Raw genomic sequence first — 20,264 nt, 5'->3', positions numbered from 1 at the left:
CAATAAAGTTTCATTGTGTATGACCCTGTCACTATATTGAGTGTGTACAGTACCTCTTCATGGTCTTCCTCTTTGACTCCACTTGGTTTGGTGAAATCCAATGGCCCCTCCCACTCTGGCTGAGTGTGGCCCTGAGACAAGGTGGCTCCAATGAGTTGAGAGGATGAAGACGAGGAGGATGAAGGCTCTGAAGGCTGCATACCATCCCTCTTGGTCTTCTTCATGCTGAGATCCAAGGTGCCATTTTCATCTACCTCAATGTCTGACTCCTACAGGGTTCAGATATAAAGTCAGCATAACTCAAGCCACAGAGAAAATGAGAAAACTGATTAGCCAGTCTACATGAGTTTCCAAAAGAATGTGTCCGAGTGAAAGCCTGTGTACCTTGGTGCAAGGCTCCCTGGCCTTGGTGCTGAGAGTCTCTGGCCTCTCCCAGCAGCGGGTGGACAGGTTGAGGATGGCCGTTGCTGCCATGTGAGCTGCTTCTGCATCTTGGCTATAGTCATAACTACTAGAGGATGAGGCGCTCTTAGAAAAGCCTCCTGACACACTGTGACTGGGGGAGGAGGCCTTAGGGAATGATTTACCTGTGTGGGATTGGAGCAGAGGGAATTCAGTGGAAAAAGAACAAGAGAAGACTGCTACATATGAAGCCTAACACTACATGAACACAGCGTTAGAGCTAAATGTGGCTAACATAGCTGCTGCCGGTAGTTACAGTAATATCAGGTTTGTTTTTGCTGATTGACTAGTGTTTATGTATTGTAGCAAAAGACTCATGTATAATTGTGTGTGCCATGGCACACAATGCACACACACTGATCATATACAAAAACAGTCATCTCAGAGTGAGGAGATGCTCTGCACCATATTAAGCTAGCCTACTAGCAAATTTTCATCAAGGTTCAAGATTCTTTATTTGTCACACACACAGAGTATACAGTACAATGTGCAGTGAAATGTATATTATGTTATATACATGTAGACTCACTACACTATAAACATCACACATACCAGGCAAATATATACACAAGCACAAACTGTAAACAAATAATGATTTAGAGGTGGAACAGTGATATGATGATCCAGGGTGGTTGCTGTTAGTGAAAAGTGAACAGATGGATAATGTAAATAGTTTGACTGGATTTTAAAGTGCAGTGAGGCTTTAGGCTGCAGAGGTGTCTTGCTGACATCAGCAGCCTGAACTTATTGTTGGGGTTAGGGTTGGGGGTGTTTGGGGTCCTTGTTTGTCTAGCTTTGTTCCTGCAGTACGTGTTAAAGATGTGGTGCAGTTGGTAGGCTGGTCCTGGTGATGCGCTCCGCTGAGTCGCACTAGTCTCTGTAGTGCTTTATGGTCCCAAACTGAGGACTGTACCAGGCAGTGAAGCTCCCTGACACAGTGTTGTCTATGGTGACTGTGTAGAATGCAATAAGGACTGATGAAGAGACACACTGGGCCTCAAACTGTTCTTTATAAATGAGAACAGAATGCTACATTTTTAAATCCCTATTGGGAAATGAATCATCTGCATTTAAAACTTTCAAACATCCCATACACAAACACAAAGCCATGAGGATGAGGACACACTTGCAACAGGATGTTTAATCTGATCTTGACTCTGACAGCCCTGTAGTTGCTAGGTTTTTGTGTCATCTCGCTAAGGATTTTTAACTGACAACATTTGCTACTTTGCCTCTTTAAGCAACCTACCTACTTTCTTACCTATTATTTCTACAAGCCCACCCTAATACAGCAGGATAAAAGCCTTGGTGTGTGCTTATTTGAATGATAACCACAGTCATGTACAGAGCCTGGCAGGTAGAGTAAAGAGTCACTAATTTGTGAATACCAGTGGCGTCATAAGGCCCATTTTAGGGGGACTGAAGCAGTTCACCACAGCTGGTTTGAGAAGCACAACAATAATAATAATTTCTCTGTCTTTGTTCACTGTTTGTGAAATGTTGTACTTGCGCGCTACGTTTGCTCACATCTTGTGCATCTCTTGGGGGCTAAGCCTCCCCTGTCCTTAAAACCTAGTGACACCCCTGGTGTATACAAAGGAATTAATTCAATTAATAAACCATGGACATATATATCTAATTTGTGCTCAGACTACAATAATGAATGCAAATAGACATTGCATTAAACAGACATTTGTCATGTTTTGTTTGCCATTAGGTCATGTTTTTGTTTTTTCGCATCTTTTTGTTCTGTTTTCTGTTTTATTCTTGGTGTCTAACTCTCCTCCCATTACAGATTCTCTTCCTGCTCTTGTGTGTCTCCTGTTTCTGTGATCCCCCACAATGTGTTTCACATGTGTCTAATTATTCCCACCTCCCTTGTGTATATATTCCGTGTGCTCCCTGTCTTCTGTGCCAATTCAGGTTTGGCCTTTGTTGCAAGTGTTCCAGCATTTTCCAAGTGATTTTTATCTCTGCTTTTCTCCTGACTTTGCCTCTGTCTGATCCCTTTGGTACATTTGGTACTCTGACTCATCTCCTGTATACTGAACTATTCCTCGGTAACTGTTGTCCCTATCTTGTGTGACAGATTCTTGTCGGCATTGACATTATAAAATATATTGATGTTGTTTAATTGGAAGAATCTGGAGAATATCTACATACTGTATTTCCTCACAAAATGAAAATAAACCTTCATAGATCCAAAGAGATAATGTACAAAGTCCATGGACATCTAATCAGTCTCCTTCACATGGTTGCTTAGCTGTTGTTTTTTAATATGTCTGTGATGTTTTCTATCTTTATTGCTTCTAAGAAATGGTTTCTTGTCTCTTTTCTAAGGAAATAAAGAAATAACTCCCAGACTCAATCAACCAATCTCTCCGAAATGAGTGTAATTTTTCCCTTATTATAAATCAAACTGTATTTTGGTGAAAGACGCTTTTTCAAGCAATTACCTGCAAAGAAAATATAAAGTTGAATACATATGATGATGAATGTGGTTAAAATTGTGTTCCACTTCATGTTTTGTGTTGAAGACATGTCAGTTTTAGGCTTATGTCTCTGAAATCAGCATCTTTTTGCCCATTATTATAAATTGAGCTATTTCAGTGAATTTATCCTTTTCCACGAGGTTTCCTACCAGTAAACATGAAGGTTAGGATTAGGGTTAGGAGTTCAATTGTTTTTCACTGCATATTTTGTGTCAAAGTCAGAAATGTATTTTATTAGCTTTTTAGACTTTTTAGACTAGCTTGTTTTTTCACTTTATTGTAGGTTAAGCTGTATTTAAGTCAAATATGATTTTTCAAGCAAGTTTCTTGCCAAGAAACATCTAAATTGAATAAAAATGATGAGAAACATGTTTTCAATTAGAAAGTAGCTCTTAAAGCACGTTTCCTGCTAAGAAGCATGTAAAGTTGGACAAATATGATGGCAAAGATGGTTTGAATTGAGTTCCACTTCATATTTTGTGTCTATGAAAGTACTGTTAGCTTATATCTCCGATATCTCCCTTCTTATAAATTAAGTTATATTCCAGCAAAACACGCATTTTCAAGCAAAATTCACAATTGTGCATTGTAAAACAAGGCTTGTGTGTCAAAATCAATTACAGAAGTAGAGCATGGAGATGACGTGTGTGGGTCTTACATTTGAAGGCTTTGGGTGACGTTTCAGTGCTGCTGGGTGTCTTTGGAATGAGCATACGCTTTCCAAACACCTGGACATCAAAGCTTGCATAGTCAAAAGACACTTTTGAGTATTTCTCCAGCTCCTTGGCCAGGTTAGCTCGAGGTGTGGTGGTCACCGTGTTGGGCCGGTAGCTGCCATACTGAGGGATCTCCAGCTGTTTCACAAAACACATTGGCCTAGAGGACAAGCAGTTAGTTATGCATTATCCATATGGTGGTATGGATATAGTTGTATGTATGCATTCAAAAGCTCAACTGGAAAACAAAACACTTAGCTTGCATGTCTCACCTGAGCACCCTGTCAGAGTTGGTGGAGGGTTCACTGGCTGAAGCTTGTAAATGAACCTGCTTGTCCTGACTTTTATTCAGCTTAGCTGCAGCTGCAATGGGGCAGCCGGACAGACTGACAGGGGGGACAGATCCAAACATTTGCATGTTATGGAACACAACTCTAATGAGTAGGTACACAATTAAAGGAACAGTTCGGACAAAAATGAAAATTCAGTAATTATCTCCATCCCCAACGCCAATGAAAAGTCGGGTAAAGTTTCATAATCTGTAAAACATTTCTGGAGCATCACAGCAAAACAGTGTTGCAGCAGACTTTCAATCAGCATGGGGGGAGGTTATAATGATTGTATTTTCATTTTTGGCAGAAATTATGCTTTAATATGCAGACAAGAGGTGTAAATTGTTGATATAGCTTCTAAAGACAGTTTAAGTAAGTGTAAGCATTGTTAGATGACATTAGCCCCATTTACACTGCTGTTTGGATGTGGGGGTCCTATGACAATTCTTCGCCTCAGCATCGGTGTGAAATTTCGCTCTGGTGCTGATCCGCCTCTGGAGGTAGTCTCAGAGACGCAGTATTGGTGAACCGTACATGTGTGAATGGATAAGCCGGCTGTGTGTACTGTGTCGTTCTGACAGACTGATAACTACACAGGTCCTTTACTCAACTAAATAAAGAGAAATGTCCCACAAAGTAACGTTACATGATCAAACAAGAGTGACGTAGTAACTGTAACTGTCTTTGGCAACTTATATGAGGAAGAAAATACTGCAGTTATATGTGGAGAAGTGTCTGTCCTCCTGTCTGTCCTCCTGTCTGCCCTACTGACTCTTCATCACATTTCTGCCTGAAAACAGCATCTGTCACCGGCAAAAAACTTTAATTCACCAAATGTTTTTGTTGAAAAAAAAATTACTGCAATGGTCAGTCCTCCAGACCGAGACTTCACTGAACTTTCCCCCAGAAAACAGTCTCCCTCCCCACGAGTGATGGAGTCAGACAGCTCTTTACTGATGGTGATTATTTAATTATGTAATTTAGAGCAAAAAACGTAACTCTGACACTTTCCAGGATGTTTGGTGGGTCAGGATCTCAATCACTACACATTATAACAGCATCCATATGATTATAAACTGTCCGCAGGTTTAGATTGACAGGGGGACACTGAGGGGAAACACCTTGAAAACACTCAGGCGTCATGATCATGACATGTGCCATCACGCCTCTTTAAGAGCCGCAGTGCTGGCTTTCTGTGTGAATTATATAGCAGTTCGTCTTTAAAGCGTAGATGCTTTACTCTGTGTGAATGACCAACGGCGAAGAATTGGCGAACCACCGCTGTGGCGATAATGCGGCATCTCCGTGTGAAAGGAACTACTGATACAATCTGGAGTTTCACTGTGTATGTGAAAATATTCTGTCTTAATTATGGGTCATTTCTATGCTGACTGTTCCAGAACTTGAATCAAAAGAACTCCAAAAAGGAATTTAGACCATTATTGAAAACTGAAAAGCTGCCAACCACTGACTATGTACAAGAATTACCTGTGGTCACATGGACAGTAGTTCTTGAATCTGATTGTAATCATTCTGAATAGAGATTCCAACTAAACTGTTTACATGGATGCTAAGTAAAGAGATGAATGTGTGTTCCAAATACTTTAATCAGAATATAACTTTCTTGGCATGTGCAAAATTTTTCATTTCACTGTAAATCTGTTGGAAATATAACAGAAGAAGAATAATACTTTTATTTATATTTTAGTTATACATTTTGTTCCCCTGCTTAAGCCTGTGACTCATGGATGGCCACCCTGTCTTCACGGTTCGTCAACTTGGATGTCCATGGCAGTCAGGGTTTTTGGTATTATGTTTATCCCCAGGTCCCGGAGTCACCCTCAGCATCTCTCCACTCAGCCTGCAGCTCCATTCACACATGGCTATTAGAGGTTAATGTTTTCCACTGTAACTTATTATCAAAGGGTTACACCACTTCTCAATGTAAATTAATTATTCAGATCATACCAGGTCTCTTCCAGTGGAGACATTTACATGAGACATTTTAAACACGACTGGCAAATCATTCTGATTATGAGAGAAATATTAGGGTCCATGCTAACACAGCTATTGATTTCTATTAAATTATGAAATGATGCTCAATATTCAGACTTTCAGCTATTTTAATAAGTCCTCAATTCTTCTGTTTGTATGTGCATGCATGCGTGTGTGTTTGTGTCCTTGGGTGTGTCATTAACCTGCGGTGTGTGTTGCGGTTACTGTTGACATGGCCCTGGCCTGTGCAGCCAGGAGTCGGACACTTCAAGACGTTCTCATGCATAGCCAGGACTACAGACACACAGCAGACACAAACTCAGGTCAGTCTTTTTAGTTTGCTGCAGATGGTTTTACATCACTAGCAGTAGTAAGAAGAGTATATATGAAACACACAGTAGTTGAAAAAGCAATTATGATAACACATTTAGTAGCATTAGTAAAACAGAAGAAAGAAAGAGTAGTACTAGTGATAATAATAGCAACAGAAACAATAATAAAAAAATAGAAATGTGTGTATAAGGAGTGTAACAGAAGAATGTATGTCAGATTTGTCTCCTGGTGGTCTCTGGTAATATTAAAGGTAATGTATTGGCTACTCACTCTCTGGAGGGATTCTGTCTTTATGAGGACATCCAGATAGACTGCGGTGGTGAGGGTACAGCCCAGTCACATGACCTGTCCCATCACACCCTGGGGTGGGACACTTCACTTCCTTCTTCTCTGTATACAGGAGGGTGTGGTTAAGATGGCAGCAATATTGAATTAAAGCACATCATATAAATGAAATGTATTTGATTTGATTTGATCAGCAACTTTAAGTATTGATCCACTCAGTCATTTCAATTACCACTCAACTGTGCAATGCATGGCAGCCAGTTTGAGGATTTGGGACTCTGTGTGGAGTTTTCTTGATTTACATTTTAGCTTTATATAACATGTGACATATTGTGACAGCACTGTTAATAGAACCATATCCCCTGTGGAGGACCAAATGTGCCAAAATATAAGATAAATTCAGAAATAAATGGTATTAATTTATCTTCTTTTCAAATTCTTTATGCATTTTGCTAACAAGTGTTTCACAAATAATTACATGAACCACTGAATGCACTTCTGAAGAACTTGGGGTTGTGAATGACACCAAATGCACACTGAAAAATATTTTAGGGTTTGTTAAAATCTGATGCTAAATTTACATTGCTGGCTGTCAATTTTAAAATAATGCCAAGAATGCATGACAAATGTGGAATATTTTAAGATTTGTTGAAAAGCAATTGCCAAACTGAATTGCTCTCTATAAAACTTTGAATGATGCCAAGAATTAATGAAAAAATTTGAATATTTGAAGGTAAGTAAAATGAAGTAATTTTGCAAAAACTGCAGAATATACAGAAAAATAATTGCCTGAAATGCATAAAACTATAATGTGTTGCACTTCACTGCTGAAACCACTCATGTGGTAGTAGTAGAAGTAGAAGTAGTAGCAATCGTACTTGAAGTAGTGGTAGTAGTAGTTGTAGTATTTCTAGTGGTATAAGTAGTAACAGTGGCCCCAGTAGTATGTGGAGTCATATTAGTATAGTTGTAGTAGAAGCTGTAACAGGGTTAGTAGTATTAGTGTTGGTGATAGTAGTAGTAGTAAAAGCAGAAGTAGTCATAGTAACAGCAGTATTTGTAATTGTAGTACTTTAAGTATTACCACTAATTTGTCTGCTAACTAAGCAATCAGGGATCAATAAAGTAATTATTATCTATTCTATTCTATTCTATTCTATTCTATTCTATTCTATGACTAACAACTGTCTCATTGGGCCTATTTAATTACATAGAAAAACACCTCCCTACTTCTGCTTGTCCTGAAAAACCGTACTGGTTATGGCCTAAATAGATCCAGTGAGCATCAGGAGACATGCTACACTCAGAGATGTCCTTCTTATTTCTGCAGTGTGAAAAATGAGGGAGCTAGCGAGTGATAAAACTTTTACCATCTGCTCGCCAGAAATGTAGACTCAGAATTAACACTGTTGCTTATGGGGCAGTTGATGGAGTGTGTGTCGCTATAGTGCTTCTACAGCCAAAATTGTAAGTCCTTCATCTGAAATGAGACCATCAGCTGAAAGACAACATTTTCCACAGTTCTATAAAAAGTTAAATTCTGTGCATTTTGCCTCCAGGATTCACAACAACCAATAAATACATTTAGTAATGAATACATGGATAAACAAATCAGAAATCTCAGTGTAAGTGATAAATATCCATGCCTTTCACATTTTAGAAATTAATTAGTGCCTTTATTTATTTTCAGTGTTATTTTTAATGCATTTTAATGGCACATTATTTTTATATTCATTTACAAGTTTCAAATTTTGACCATTTTAGTTGTCCATAATCCACTATGTTATAGTCTAGAATAACCAGGATCGCATTTTGAACTATTGTTGTGTCTATTAGTAGTAACAGTAAGTGTACCTTTGCTGTAGTGTGCGGCGCGGCGGGCTGCAGCAGCAGGCTCACAGTTTTTGCTGGAGGTGCTGTATGGATGGTAGTCTGGGGAGCCCTGCGCCTCCTGACCTCCCTTCACCTCTTCTGCCTTCAGGGCGATGGCCTGCTCCAGAAGCCCCAGGTTCCCCCGAGTCATATCCCAGTTCTCTGAGTCATCTGTGATTCCTGAGCCCTCTGAAAGACGATCCTGCTCCTCTCCATCCTCCTCTTCCTCTTCCTCCTCCTCTTCCTCCTCCTCATCTTCATCCTCATCATCATCCTCCTCAGAGCGGACTTCTATAACCACTGTAGTCGAAGAGGCTTTGCTAGAGTCTTGGTCTTCCTCCTCCACCACCTCTCCAGCTTCTTTGCCCTGCCTCTCATCCTCCTCTTCCTCCCTGTCTTCCTCTGGCTCTTCATCATCTTCCTCTTCTTCAGTCATGGGAGTGTTGACCTTTTCTTCCCTGAGTGCGGCTTCAGATCCCTGAGTGCATGGACTCAAAGTGTAAGGAGAAGTAAACCCTTGGTGGACCTCCCTCTCTTCTCCTTCCTCCTCTTCCTCTTCTTCCTCCTCCTCCTCGCCCTCCTCCTCCTCCTCTCGTCCCTCCATCTTACTCTGGTCCTCCATTGATTCTTTGGCCTGATGGTTGTAATCTCCACTGGAGTACTGGTGATCAGAGTTTTCCTGCCCTATCATCTGTCTTTCCACCTCCTTCTCTTCTACAATATTTGCTTGCCTTTCTTGCTGCTCTTCCTCGTCATTTTCTTCTTCTTCTTCAGCTTTCTCATCATCCTCTTCTTTTGTGTCTTTTAGCACAGTAACCAATGTTTCTTCTTCAGCTTGCTTTGATGCCTGGTCCTTGATCACCAGCTGACCTTCTTCCTCCTCCTTGGTCTCAGTTTCCTCCTGCTTATGATCATCTGTGAGGATTACTGGCTTCGCCTCCTCACTTTTCTCACTGTCAGTTTCGTTCTCAGTCTCCGAGGTGATGCCTTCATTCTTGCCATCTTTAGCCGCAGGACAAACTGCTGTTTCTGTGACGTCTTTCCTCAGTGAGCAGTCTGCTGTGGATGAAAACATAGATACATGTCCCTGTCATCTCTCCATGGTAACTTAACCTGTGACTGCCCTTTCAGTTGAACCTATCTGCCCTGTTTATCATTATAAAGTGAAACTAAGGCAGTTAACTCTGGCCTGCTGCCACACTCAGGACACACTCTTCTCCCTGCAACATCTATCCAAACCATCCTTTTCATCAGCTGTCAGTCCTCTACTCAGTCTTTTGTTCCTGTATTTTAATGATGTTGTAAAGCATTATTCAATGCTGACTTCCAAAGTGGCAACATTAGTCTTTCAATACAGGCTGGTTTGGTGTGATCCGATGTGTCGCAGGATGATTAAAGTGATAAGCCACCTCTCTCTTGTTCTCCACACTGCTACTGTGCTGTAATGTCAGTCTTTTAATGGTCATTTCCCTGGTTTGGTTTCACTCACCTTTTATATCCTCAGGCCTACTTTTTGTTTTGTTTTTCTTCTTCTCTTTGAGGTCTTCTTCTTCCTCCTCCACTTCCTCCTCACTGTCTGCAGTGAAACCTTCATCTGCTGGCTGTTTGACAGGCTGGTTCCTCCTCTTGGGAGCAGACTGGTTCTCCTCAGCCTCAGCCTCCTCCAGCTTCCTTTTCTTTACAATCGGGCATCCCAGCACACTAGTGAAAGCCAAATGGGTATGGAAGTGAATGCTAACACCCAACATGCTAACATTTGACAGCAGAATTGACACCTTGTTGTTGTTCTGTCCAATCCTTTTACAGTCTTAGATGAAATTGATGTTGTGGTGTCTACACACTACTAGCAGGACTTTATACTTAAAGGATTGTCATATTCTTAACATTTATTTGTTACAAGGAAATGGAGAAACAAAATGTCTGACACAGGAAATAAACAAATAGACAACATAATAATGGTGTAACTCCAGGCAGCCTTTGTGTCATATAATCAGAACATGCAGGTGATTCTCAAGGATTTGACAAAATGAGTGTTCAGTTATACACTGTATCATTTTTATATACAGCATTGTCTTCATGGAAATGGTGATTGTTGCTTCAGTTTGCAAACAACATAACAAGTATTATCAAATATTTTTCTTGATTACTTGATACATATACTTATATATAATGTAATTATATACAATGTAATTGTTGGCTATAAAGAATTATTTACCAACCATGACAGTGTGGCTGGCATTGGCTTCACCTTGTGAGTGTGTGTGGGTGTGTTTCAGACACAGGCTACTTTTGAGGACAAATTTCAGACTGAAGAGCAATTAATTTGGGATGGCTTGTCCAATTAGGGACAACAATTGTTTTTCCAAAAGCACTTTATCTGCTTGGGGGTGAGAGCTGCAGGGCAGTAGAATTTCGACTAGACACATCAGACTTTTTACGATACAGGAATAATGATGGCTGTCAATAGGCAGGAGTGAAGTCTCCTGTGAGAGTGAGATGTTAAAAAAGTCTGAACTGCTGGTCCAGATGATATATGTGTGTGTGTGTGTGTGTGTGTGTGTCATCATGGTAAAGTGTGATCTTGGAGATGCCTTTCACAGTTACATACCACAGAAGCAATTTGAAGTACTTTTGACAGGTTTTGTAAACCCAGTGGCGTCACAATGATGCATGATACAGTAATGACACTTCACGTCATTGAGATCAAAATGAAGGAGTTAGGACAAGGTCACTGGATGTAGGAGGGAGGAAGTACAGAACTTTATGTCCCTGGCCCACACTGGTGGATCAATGAAGGTCAGTTTTAGTCATTCCTGTCCACTCAAGAGGTCAAACTAATGAACCATGTGCTGAGATCACACCAGCTGCGAGTCCATTTCTGTAGGTTTGGTGCACTTGTGTCATATCATGTGTTCCATTGCATCATACACACAGATTTTTCATTTTGGCTGCTGTGATCCCATTACAGGTTCGTCTCTCTTGTGTTAGCATTATAGAATTGGATTGAATTGAAATTCTGTTTATTTTGTATGTACATCTGCATATTTGTTCTGCACATGTATATGATAGCTTGATATTTCAATGTCCTCATATGCCATCACTACATCATATACACGTATGTATACACACATAATATGGTGTAATTTTGGCCTGGGACTGTTTTTCACCATTTGGGGCAGTGAAGTCTTTTTTTTTATAGACCAAATCAGAAATTACATTTGCTGTAAAGGGCTTTACAATGTGTACAACATACAACACCTTCTGCTCCACCACACAGCACTAGTTTGTACACTGCAGAGTACTTTGTGAAGGAGTAAGGCAAGTGAAAACATCCCCAGCTGAACAAGATGACCAAAAATAAAAAGTTGTCCAAATAATAATAATTCATGTACTGTATATGTTTGTACTATCAGTTTCTTTATTCTCTCTTTTGAGACTGTGTTCTCTCTGTAGGTGACATAGCATGAAGCTTTTGATATGTGTTCATGCTCGATGACTAACTAACTTTTGTGTATAACATTTAATGAAATACATTATCGTGACATTATATACATAATCCTACCTTCTGTGTCGTGAGTATCTTCCACTGACATGGCCTTTGCCATCACATCCTGGGGTGGGACAGCTGCTACTGGCACACAGCAAATACATGTCATATACACACAAAGACATGCTTCAAACACTATGGAAGTCAACTGTTACAAAGCCTAGAATTGCTTACCTTAATTCCTGCTTCATCTCTTGTCCCACGACTTCGGATAAAACTGAGAGCAAAGGGACAGGAGGATCATTAAATGCAGAAATAGTCACATGAGTTCTCTTGGTATGAAAAGACCATAATACTACTAATTTGAGAATAATGTTCATGTTGCGTATCAAAAGTCTTGTCAGCATGGCTGGATTATGAACCAGGCAAGGAGCACAACTGCTCTGGGGCCAAATTCCTCCAGGGACCCAAAGAATGTTAATGTTCCAAAATGCCAGTTTGTTAGGTAAGACACTCAAAGAAACAATGACAACCAAAATTATTAAACTTGTGCTTGCACTTTTAGAGGGGACACATGCTTTCTTAATTTCAATGTATACTAACCATCAAAAGTTACAATTCACCTGTTATATTGATATTTTTCCTTCAATAATGCCTAATAATGAATTACTGCATTTTGTCTCTCAATATTTTGGCAACCTGTTTTTCTTTGGGCCTTCTGCAGTTTCCTCTGAGGTTATCTTTCACAGGTTTAACTCAGACTTGTCAGTTCATAGTATGATAAGTTGATATTTCCACATCCTATAGAATGCCACGGGACTGAGTCCTTAAAACCCAAAATAAGTTCATGTTTTTGTACTTCAGCTCATCGCAGTTAATGGTCTTTTTGAATGTGTACTCAGTTGAATGCCTGAAATAAGGTCTGTGGTTAACAAAGCTTAAGAGAATTTCTTGTTTTGCTCTACAACATAACATACATCAGTAGAAACTCTACTTGCAAATTATAAAGCACTTATGCGTCTTAAAAGAGGCAGTTGCTCAAAAGAGGCTAAAAGAAACTACGGAGGTTGTCGGGGTCATTAAACGTCATCACACTGAACACAGAGACTCCTCTACTCACTAGTCCGTCTTTACAGGCCCACGTAAGCAAAGTATTCCAACTCGAACTTTACAACTTGTAGACTGCTCAGTTCATGGTAAAGTCTGTACAGTATGTAGGAAGTTTGTGGTGGTGAAATTGTGATGTATTTTTAATCTGTAGCCTACATTAGCTTTTTATTCCTGGTGATTGCAATTATGCCTCAGAGATACCTGGAACTGTCTGTTCCTATTTTAACATTTTAAAATGAGCATATTTTTTTTTAGATTTGTATTTTTCCTAACCGGAAAATGGAGGAAAAAAAAAGAGGATGAAATAGAACAAAGGGCTCCAGGATGGAGTCAAACCCAAGCTGTAAGGGATCAGCACTTGGGTGCACAGTCTCAAGTTTTTTCTTTATAAAAATATTAATTGAAAACGGAAAAGGTGATATTTCTGGTTCTGCTCAGATCATTCATTTTGAAGTGTCCATAATGACTCCAGCAGTTTTATAGGAGTGCAACGATAGACCAGGGGATGACCTTTCAAAACCTGCCACCAAGGTACTGTACTTTACCAGTTTATCAGATTTAATGTAGCTTTACTCAGAATTCAGTTTGAATCATCATGAAGCTAAACAGTTTGCAAGACTCTTGTTTAATTCACATTGTTTAATCATAAGCATTTAAATGTAGTTTTTCTGAACTGAATGCAATTTCATTGATCCAATTTGTTTAATCAATTTACTGACATCCATCTCCCTATAAAAGCAAGGAATCTCCGTTTGTCCCTGTGTGCGTCTGTGTGCCTCAAATATCTCTGCAGATCAGGATCTGACTGATCTGAGAGTTTCAGCATGGCTGCTGCTTGGTTCAAGGGTGTGCAATGTGGCATTTGTTTGGACTACAATGATACCGTTAATAAATTATTTCATAAATGCTTTACGAATTCCGCTAGCATTGTCAACCATAGCCACCATAGTCACATGCACACCAGAGCCAATCACTGTAGAGCTCACTTCCACGACATACCTTAAGAAACAAGTCAATTAATACCTGCAGCGGTGTGAGCGGCGGTTCGGTCCCGTTCCGTGCATCTAAACTGACTGCTGTGGATTAATGAGACTAAACGAGTCCAGACCGAGCCTGTTCCAGTCTGAGGAGATCCAGATACGTGAGGACAACAAAGTGGAATTGGAACCTGTGGATGTTTGTGTGGAGCTAGCTGCTAGCCCACCCCCACGGCCGACCTCCCAAGTTGACAGACCAGACACACTGGCAAGTCCAAAACCGGACTTAGGGTAAATAATGTCCGCCACGCTTTTTTGCGAACATTGCCGTCACGTTTGCTTTGTGTCTGGTACAGGAAGAAACGGTAAAAACAGGCTTTTGTCACAAACATGTCCGCAAGCAGCAAGTTTGTTTGCTGAGGAACAGGGGAAGTTGTGGGAGGGACGCAGGCGGTGATACAGACAGCGACAGAGATGGCGAGTTTTGAGAGTTGAGAAATTTGTGGCATATAGTGTGTTTGGAGTGTATAGTTAGTGTGTTATATTGTGTTTAGTGTAGTGTGTTTAGTGTGTAGTGTAGTTGTTTTTTTTGTGTTGTGAGTCAAAACAAGGAGGAGACTGCTGAATGAGGAACAGGCAGGAATGAGCTGAGGAGCCCTGAGCCTGAGGCATCGCCTGCATTTAAATGTAAATAGTTACATATAATTTTGTACATTTCAAAAACTTATGCACAAATTTAGCAAACAACAATTTATATTTGCATTATAATGCAATTGGTTCATTAAACATATTTGTGGTTTTCACAGTAAAAAATCAAACTTTTTACTACTCTGATTTTATGTTATTTTGTGGTTTTAGGTCCATAGTGTTAATATAGTCAAAATGAAAAAAAATAACTGTACAGTCACACATGTGAGGTTGTGCTGAAAATCCCTGATGTCCCACCTCCAACCTCATTTGGCCATCCATGAAAAAGCTACTTAACCTCCCACTTTTCTATAGGAATACATGCTTCCTACGAGTAATGCACAAGTTATAATAAATTAAATGAACCCCAAAAATGATGTAAACAAGGTTTACAATGCTACAAAGTTTGTTGCAACTTCAGTCATTTTGTGACTGATTGTCATCCAACTTTCACCATGTGAAAAATGTGAATTCAAACCAGAAAGGAACAAACTGGCCAAACATTTGAGATACAACGGTAAAGCTACATAGATGGATATCATGTATAATATAATCTCTTTGCTGGTAATTTAGTCCAGCTTGAGGCTTTTCATTTTAGAAACCTTATGATAAACATGTCACTTATTCACTTTGATTATCTTTGCAGATTTATAATAGTATTGGACAGCTTTGCTAGCTCCCCTAGCTGCATGTCAAACTTTCCTTGGGCAAGATACTGAACCCCAAATTACTCCTGATGTGCTGGTCACCTTGCATGGCAACCACCGGCATCATTTTATGAATGTATGAATTACTGTATGTCACTTTGGACAAATCATCTGACAAAAATGCCCTCAAACTGGTGCAAATGTTATGCATAATCCACATTGAAAGCATCTATTTCTTTAACTGTAGCTCAGAAATGTATGATACCTTCCTTTATGTAAAAGTAAAAGTAAAACAACATAATTTGAATACCAGAATGCACTAGTGTTTTAAATTCAAACTGTATTCAATCATTATGCAATTATTTGTAGTTTAAACTCTGACAGCAATTGGGTAAAGAGTGTCTGTAACTCCAAACTCAAAATACTTTTACCTCTAAGCTGTATTCAGCTAAATTACTTCAGTACATGTATCTCCTGTAAACTTGTTGTTTTGTCACAATAATCTGCAGTTCACTGTTTAATGCTTCATGTCCGTCCAAACAGAAACTCTCAGTACAGCCGTGTTTTTAATGCTAGCTCTGTGGTAAACTGTTAGCTCCATTAGCTCTGGTGGCTAACTGAGCAAACTAGCTTCCTTCCTGCTGACATCAGGACAACATTTGAGTCCCCTCTTGGTTTCAGCACAATATATTCACGAGGTCCTCCCACACTGTGTGTGTGTGTGTGTGTGTGTGTGTGTGTGTGTGTGTGTGTGTGTGTGTGTGTGTGTGTGTGTGTGTGTGTCTATACTGACCCCGGATACCTTTGGAGCGGGTTCGTGTTCGTGTCTCTGTAGTATCTTGGCTCATCTGAACAAAAAGAAAGATATAAGCAAGATGAAGAGAAGTGATGAAGCACAGCACAGACAGGCAGGCAGGCAAACAGTCAGGCAGACAGACAGGCAGGCAGGCAGGAGGGCAGGTAAACAGATAGATAGATAGATAGATAGATGGATAGATAGATGGATAGATAGATGGATAGATGGATAGATAGATAAATAGATAGATAGATAGATAGATAGATAGATAGATAGATAGATACTTTGATGCTTGTCCTCTCTGGTTGATTGTCTTTACTCTCATCCACTGTTGCCTCAGTGTCCGACCTCTGAACTCATTCTCTGTTGGATGAAACACACCAGAGCAACCCGGTTCCTGTGAGATAGTGATGAAAAATAATTACTTTACAGATGATGGCCAGTTTACTTGTCATTGTCAAAATGATGAAGTTTGCAAATAAGTTGTATTATGATCTCTGGGGCTCTGGAGGAGCTCTGTCAAGTCTGAAAAAAATAACCCTGATGATCTCATAGTGACATCATCAGGGTTACCATGGCGTTACATCATAGGAAAAAGCCTTCATAACAAACTGGTGGTGTGGAGTTTGAAATACATTATGTGGGCAGTCAGGCAGGTAGGGTCTAACAAAAAGATACTCGAGCTGCATGATGGGAAATGTAGAATCCAGAATTTTGTGGGCTTGACCCATGCTAGCAACCAAAGATCTGGCTCTGCTAATTCAATTCAGATTTGTAATTAAGACCTGTATCCTGTGAGTGCCCTAACTCTGTAAAAGTGACATCGTTGGAGCAACTTTTTCTGCTAAATTCACCCACTGTGTTGCTGAATAGACACAAGCCTGGTGAGTTCATGGAAAACACACCTTTTCAAGAGGCACATTTTTCCAAAGATATAGCACAGGGCCCACTGCACCAGTATAAGGTCTGATGGTCGCGCCAAGGATTTCATCCAGGTACCTAACAGCAGTGGGGGTACTGATGGCTTTGACATGGAGGTCTATGCATCCCTCTGAGGATATGCCTCCCCAGACCATCACTACTGCCAAACACTACACCATCCAGCAAGCCATCAGGAGCATGACCAGATATTGTCTGGAGTGCACACAGGGGGCCATACAGATTACGTCATTTTGTTTTCAACAAATTATACAATGTAAATCAGTTAAGATTTTCAACTTTTGGTCAAAGTGTGCTAAGTGCAAGATTTGAGCTGTGTGTATGTATACACACACACACACACACACACACACACACACACACACACAGTGTGTGTGTATATATATATATATATATATATATATATATATATATATATATATATATATATATATATATATATATATAAACAATATGCATCCAGGCTTGGAATTACAGTAAAAGTAAAGTAAGTAACAAACTGAACAGACAAACAAACAGAGTTCTACTCAAGCAGCACTGTATCTCTTCAAGTAGTTTGGCTTTCTTAGTAAAAGAACACTATATAAAATAAAATCTTTAATTCAAAAGATGTTTCTTCTTGTTCCGTCATCAGTCAGCAACTTACAGTATGTAACTAATTTGAGTGACAAAAAGATAAAAAGGGGGCTTGGCTCATCTTGGCTTTGGTCTCGCTATGATGCATTGCACCACACAGCTGCAGAATCTATATGACATGGACACAGAGTGTGTCTTTTGAAATTGTATTAGTTAGAATAGTCTAATCTAGAATTTAATATCATGATAAAATATACAAATAGAAATATAATAATAAAGATAATAAGGCATGTAGAAGTCCCTATAATAAGGTTATTAACATTAATAAGACCATACAAGTGTTAATATTAGAGTAACAGTGATAATATTGATAGATTAAAAGACATTTATAAGCACTTGTAACAAAACTTAGTTATTTAATAGTTTATTGACAGCTAAATATTGTTAATAAAAGCCTTATGAGCTTCTTATGATTAGGTATAATAGCATTATAAACACATTTATTGAGTTTAACTGACTTACATAATATGTCATTATTGCAAAAAGCATTGTTAACTGTTCATAAGTGCATAATTACATATATATTCATCTTGATAAAGCAACAACAAAGGTTATTAAAGGTTTAACAGTGACATAATAGGTAAGTTACTTTATAAATGTGTATGCTGTTATAAACTCATTAGACTATTAAGCAGTCAAACATTGAATACGATTCTCATAAGAGCTTATAAATAAACGTCTTTACTATGATATTATGAATACGTATATAGTCTTATAGTATAGTATACGTAGTATATATACGTATATTATAAGGACTTACTACATAATAACTAATGCCTATTTTTGATTAAAGATTTTCAAAACTGAAAAGAAAGGGGGAACAAATCCAGACATGATGTCGACATGTATCACGTGAATATATGACATTTGAGAACACAAAGGTATGTCCTCACAGTGTGACAGCAGGCTGCTTGGGGATCTTCGAACAGGCTCACGGGCCAGAAATAGGTTTGAAGTGACTCAGTGCCTGCTGGCAGGCCCTTACATCACGGACACTCAGCTGACATTAGTTTAAATGTGTAGCGTTACTGATTTCTACATTGAGCCTAGCAGAAGATATAACACATGAACACTATGAATGCGAATATCAAGCCGACAGAGCGATCGGCCCGTTGTGCTCTGACAGCAGTGATGTAGGCCGAGCTGCTAACGAGGACGAGGCCTTTCTGCTCTCCTCTGCTGGCACGCTGACAAACACAGCACATACAAAGGCCGCCGGTCTTCAGCAGTTGACACTTCCACACAGACTATCGACACTGTGTCGCCATTGTAGCGGCCGGAAATAGCGACAATAATAGTGGCTTTTAAAGCCTGACCGTCCGCACATTATTGGAACGAGATGAAAGGATTCTCCATGAAAAGAAACCGTCGGAAGCACACTTGACATCCACTGTGGACGAGCGTACATATCGCATATCACATCCTCCCTGCTGTGTAAAATCCACCGTAGGGCCTGCAGAGCACGGAAAATACCGACAACTGCTCTTTGTCAGAGAGACATAAAGCCTTACCTTACTGCCCTCCCCTCCCCCTCCGCACCGACATCTCCGGGCTGGCAGACAGATTCTGTTCACTGTATCACACAACCACAATACAGCACCAGAAGGAAGTGGCATGGACTGAATCAGTGTGACAGCATCCTCAGACTGAGCCCAGGTCCCCTGAGCTGTTCAGCACCCCGGACAGATCCAGCCGAATCTTCAGCACCATGGACAGAAGCCCCGCTGCACTGCCTCCTGCAGGAGGACAGGAGAGCTGCAGCCGGCCGCAGCTCATGGACGGGCCGCCCCGCTTGGACTGGTCTGCCCCTCGGCCTGGTCCGTGGGCTGCGAGAGGCGAACACGGTGTCAATATTTAAAGAGCCATCGAGCAGCTGGTGGATGGGACATGGAGGAGGAGAATTAGGAAGGCTCTGACCAAACACACTCCAATCAGTAAAACCCCCAGTGACATAAAACTAGCTGAGTTATAATTGTAGATCATAGCAGCATTAGACTTTTTAGTATTACTATCACTGGTGGACCATACTATTTACAGACTGTTCACTTAATCAATCAAATGCCACTCTCTACAGTATTTGTCATCCTCAGCCACTCATCTCTGGGAAAAACTCTTCAGCCAGTAGAGTTCATTACTGTCCTCAAGATCAGCCAATCAGAGAGCACAGCTTTGTTTCTGTGTCCCAGATCAACCAATGACAACGACAGACAGCTGCTTACTGTTAAACAGTTCATTGTTCACTTTCATGTTATTAACAATTTTAAAATATGAAGAGGTACCATCCTTAAGCAACATATATTGTGCATTCATTTTATTGTTATTTATTTTATTTTGTGTGTCCATATGAAAGAAACTCCTAACCCTAAGAATAATAAAGAATAAGCATTGTGAATGTTCAGGTCACACTGTAGACAATAACATGTGAAAAGATATTACTGTGTACAGTCTATCACAACTATCGCGGCTGACACTGTAAAATTATACTCCATTAATCGGTT

The 20,264-nt window shown here is 39.9% G+C and overlaps 1 protein-coding gene across 5 annotated transcripts in view; it reads right to left on the bottom strand.

Annotated features, from left to right (window-relative positions):
* Window positions 1-19,816, bottom strand: part of LOC119022815 (myelin transcription factor 1-like) — a 30,857-nt gene extending 11,041 nt beyond the window's left edge. For 2 of the 5 annotated variants that reach the window (XM_037104152.1, XM_037104156.1), the window contains exons 1-13: window positions 19,278-19,815; window positions 16,476-16,588; window positions 16,189-16,243; window positions 12,209-12,251; window positions 12,050-12,118; window positions 9,977-10,188; window positions 8,470-9,546; window positions 6,601-6,720; window positions 6,201-6,291; window positions 3,943-4,056; window positions 3,613-3,830; window positions 385-587; window positions 54-269 (exon numbers count right to left, since the gene is read on the bottom strand). In XM_037104152.1, the coding sequence (XP_036960047.1) occupies window positions 54-269; window positions 385-587; window positions 3,613-3,830; window positions 3,943-4,056; window positions 6,201-6,291; window positions 6,601-6,720; window positions 8,470-9,546; window positions 9,977-10,188; window positions 12,050-12,118; window positions 12,209-12,251; window positions 16,189-16,243 (2,418 nt within the window). In that variant the 5' untranslated portion in view covers window positions 16,476-16,588; window positions 19,278-19,815. Of the gene's footprint in view, window positions 1-53; window positions 270-384; window positions 588-3,612; window positions 3,831-3,942; window positions 4,057-6,200; window positions 6,292-6,600; window positions 6,721-8,469; window positions 9,547-9,976; window positions 10,189-12,049; window positions 12,119-12,208; window positions 12,252-16,188; window positions 16,244-16,475; window positions 16,589-19,277 lie in introns of all 5 variants that reach the window. The other 3 variants (XM_037104154.1, XM_037104155.1, XM_037104153.1) reach the window with 3 other exon arrangements.
* Window positions 19,817-20,264: the final 448 nt, after the last annotated feature.

Source organism: Acanthopagrus latus, chromosome 7 (genome assembly GCF_904848185.1).
Source record: "Acanthopagrus latus isolate v.2019 chromosome 7, fAcaLat1.1, whole genome shotgun sequence".
Classification (NCBI taxonomy): domain Eukaryota; kingdom Metazoa; phylum Chordata; class Actinopteri; order Spariformes; family Sparidae; genus Acanthopagrus; species Acanthopagrus latus.
This window is presented reverse-complemented; position numbering and strand designations above follow the sequence as displayed.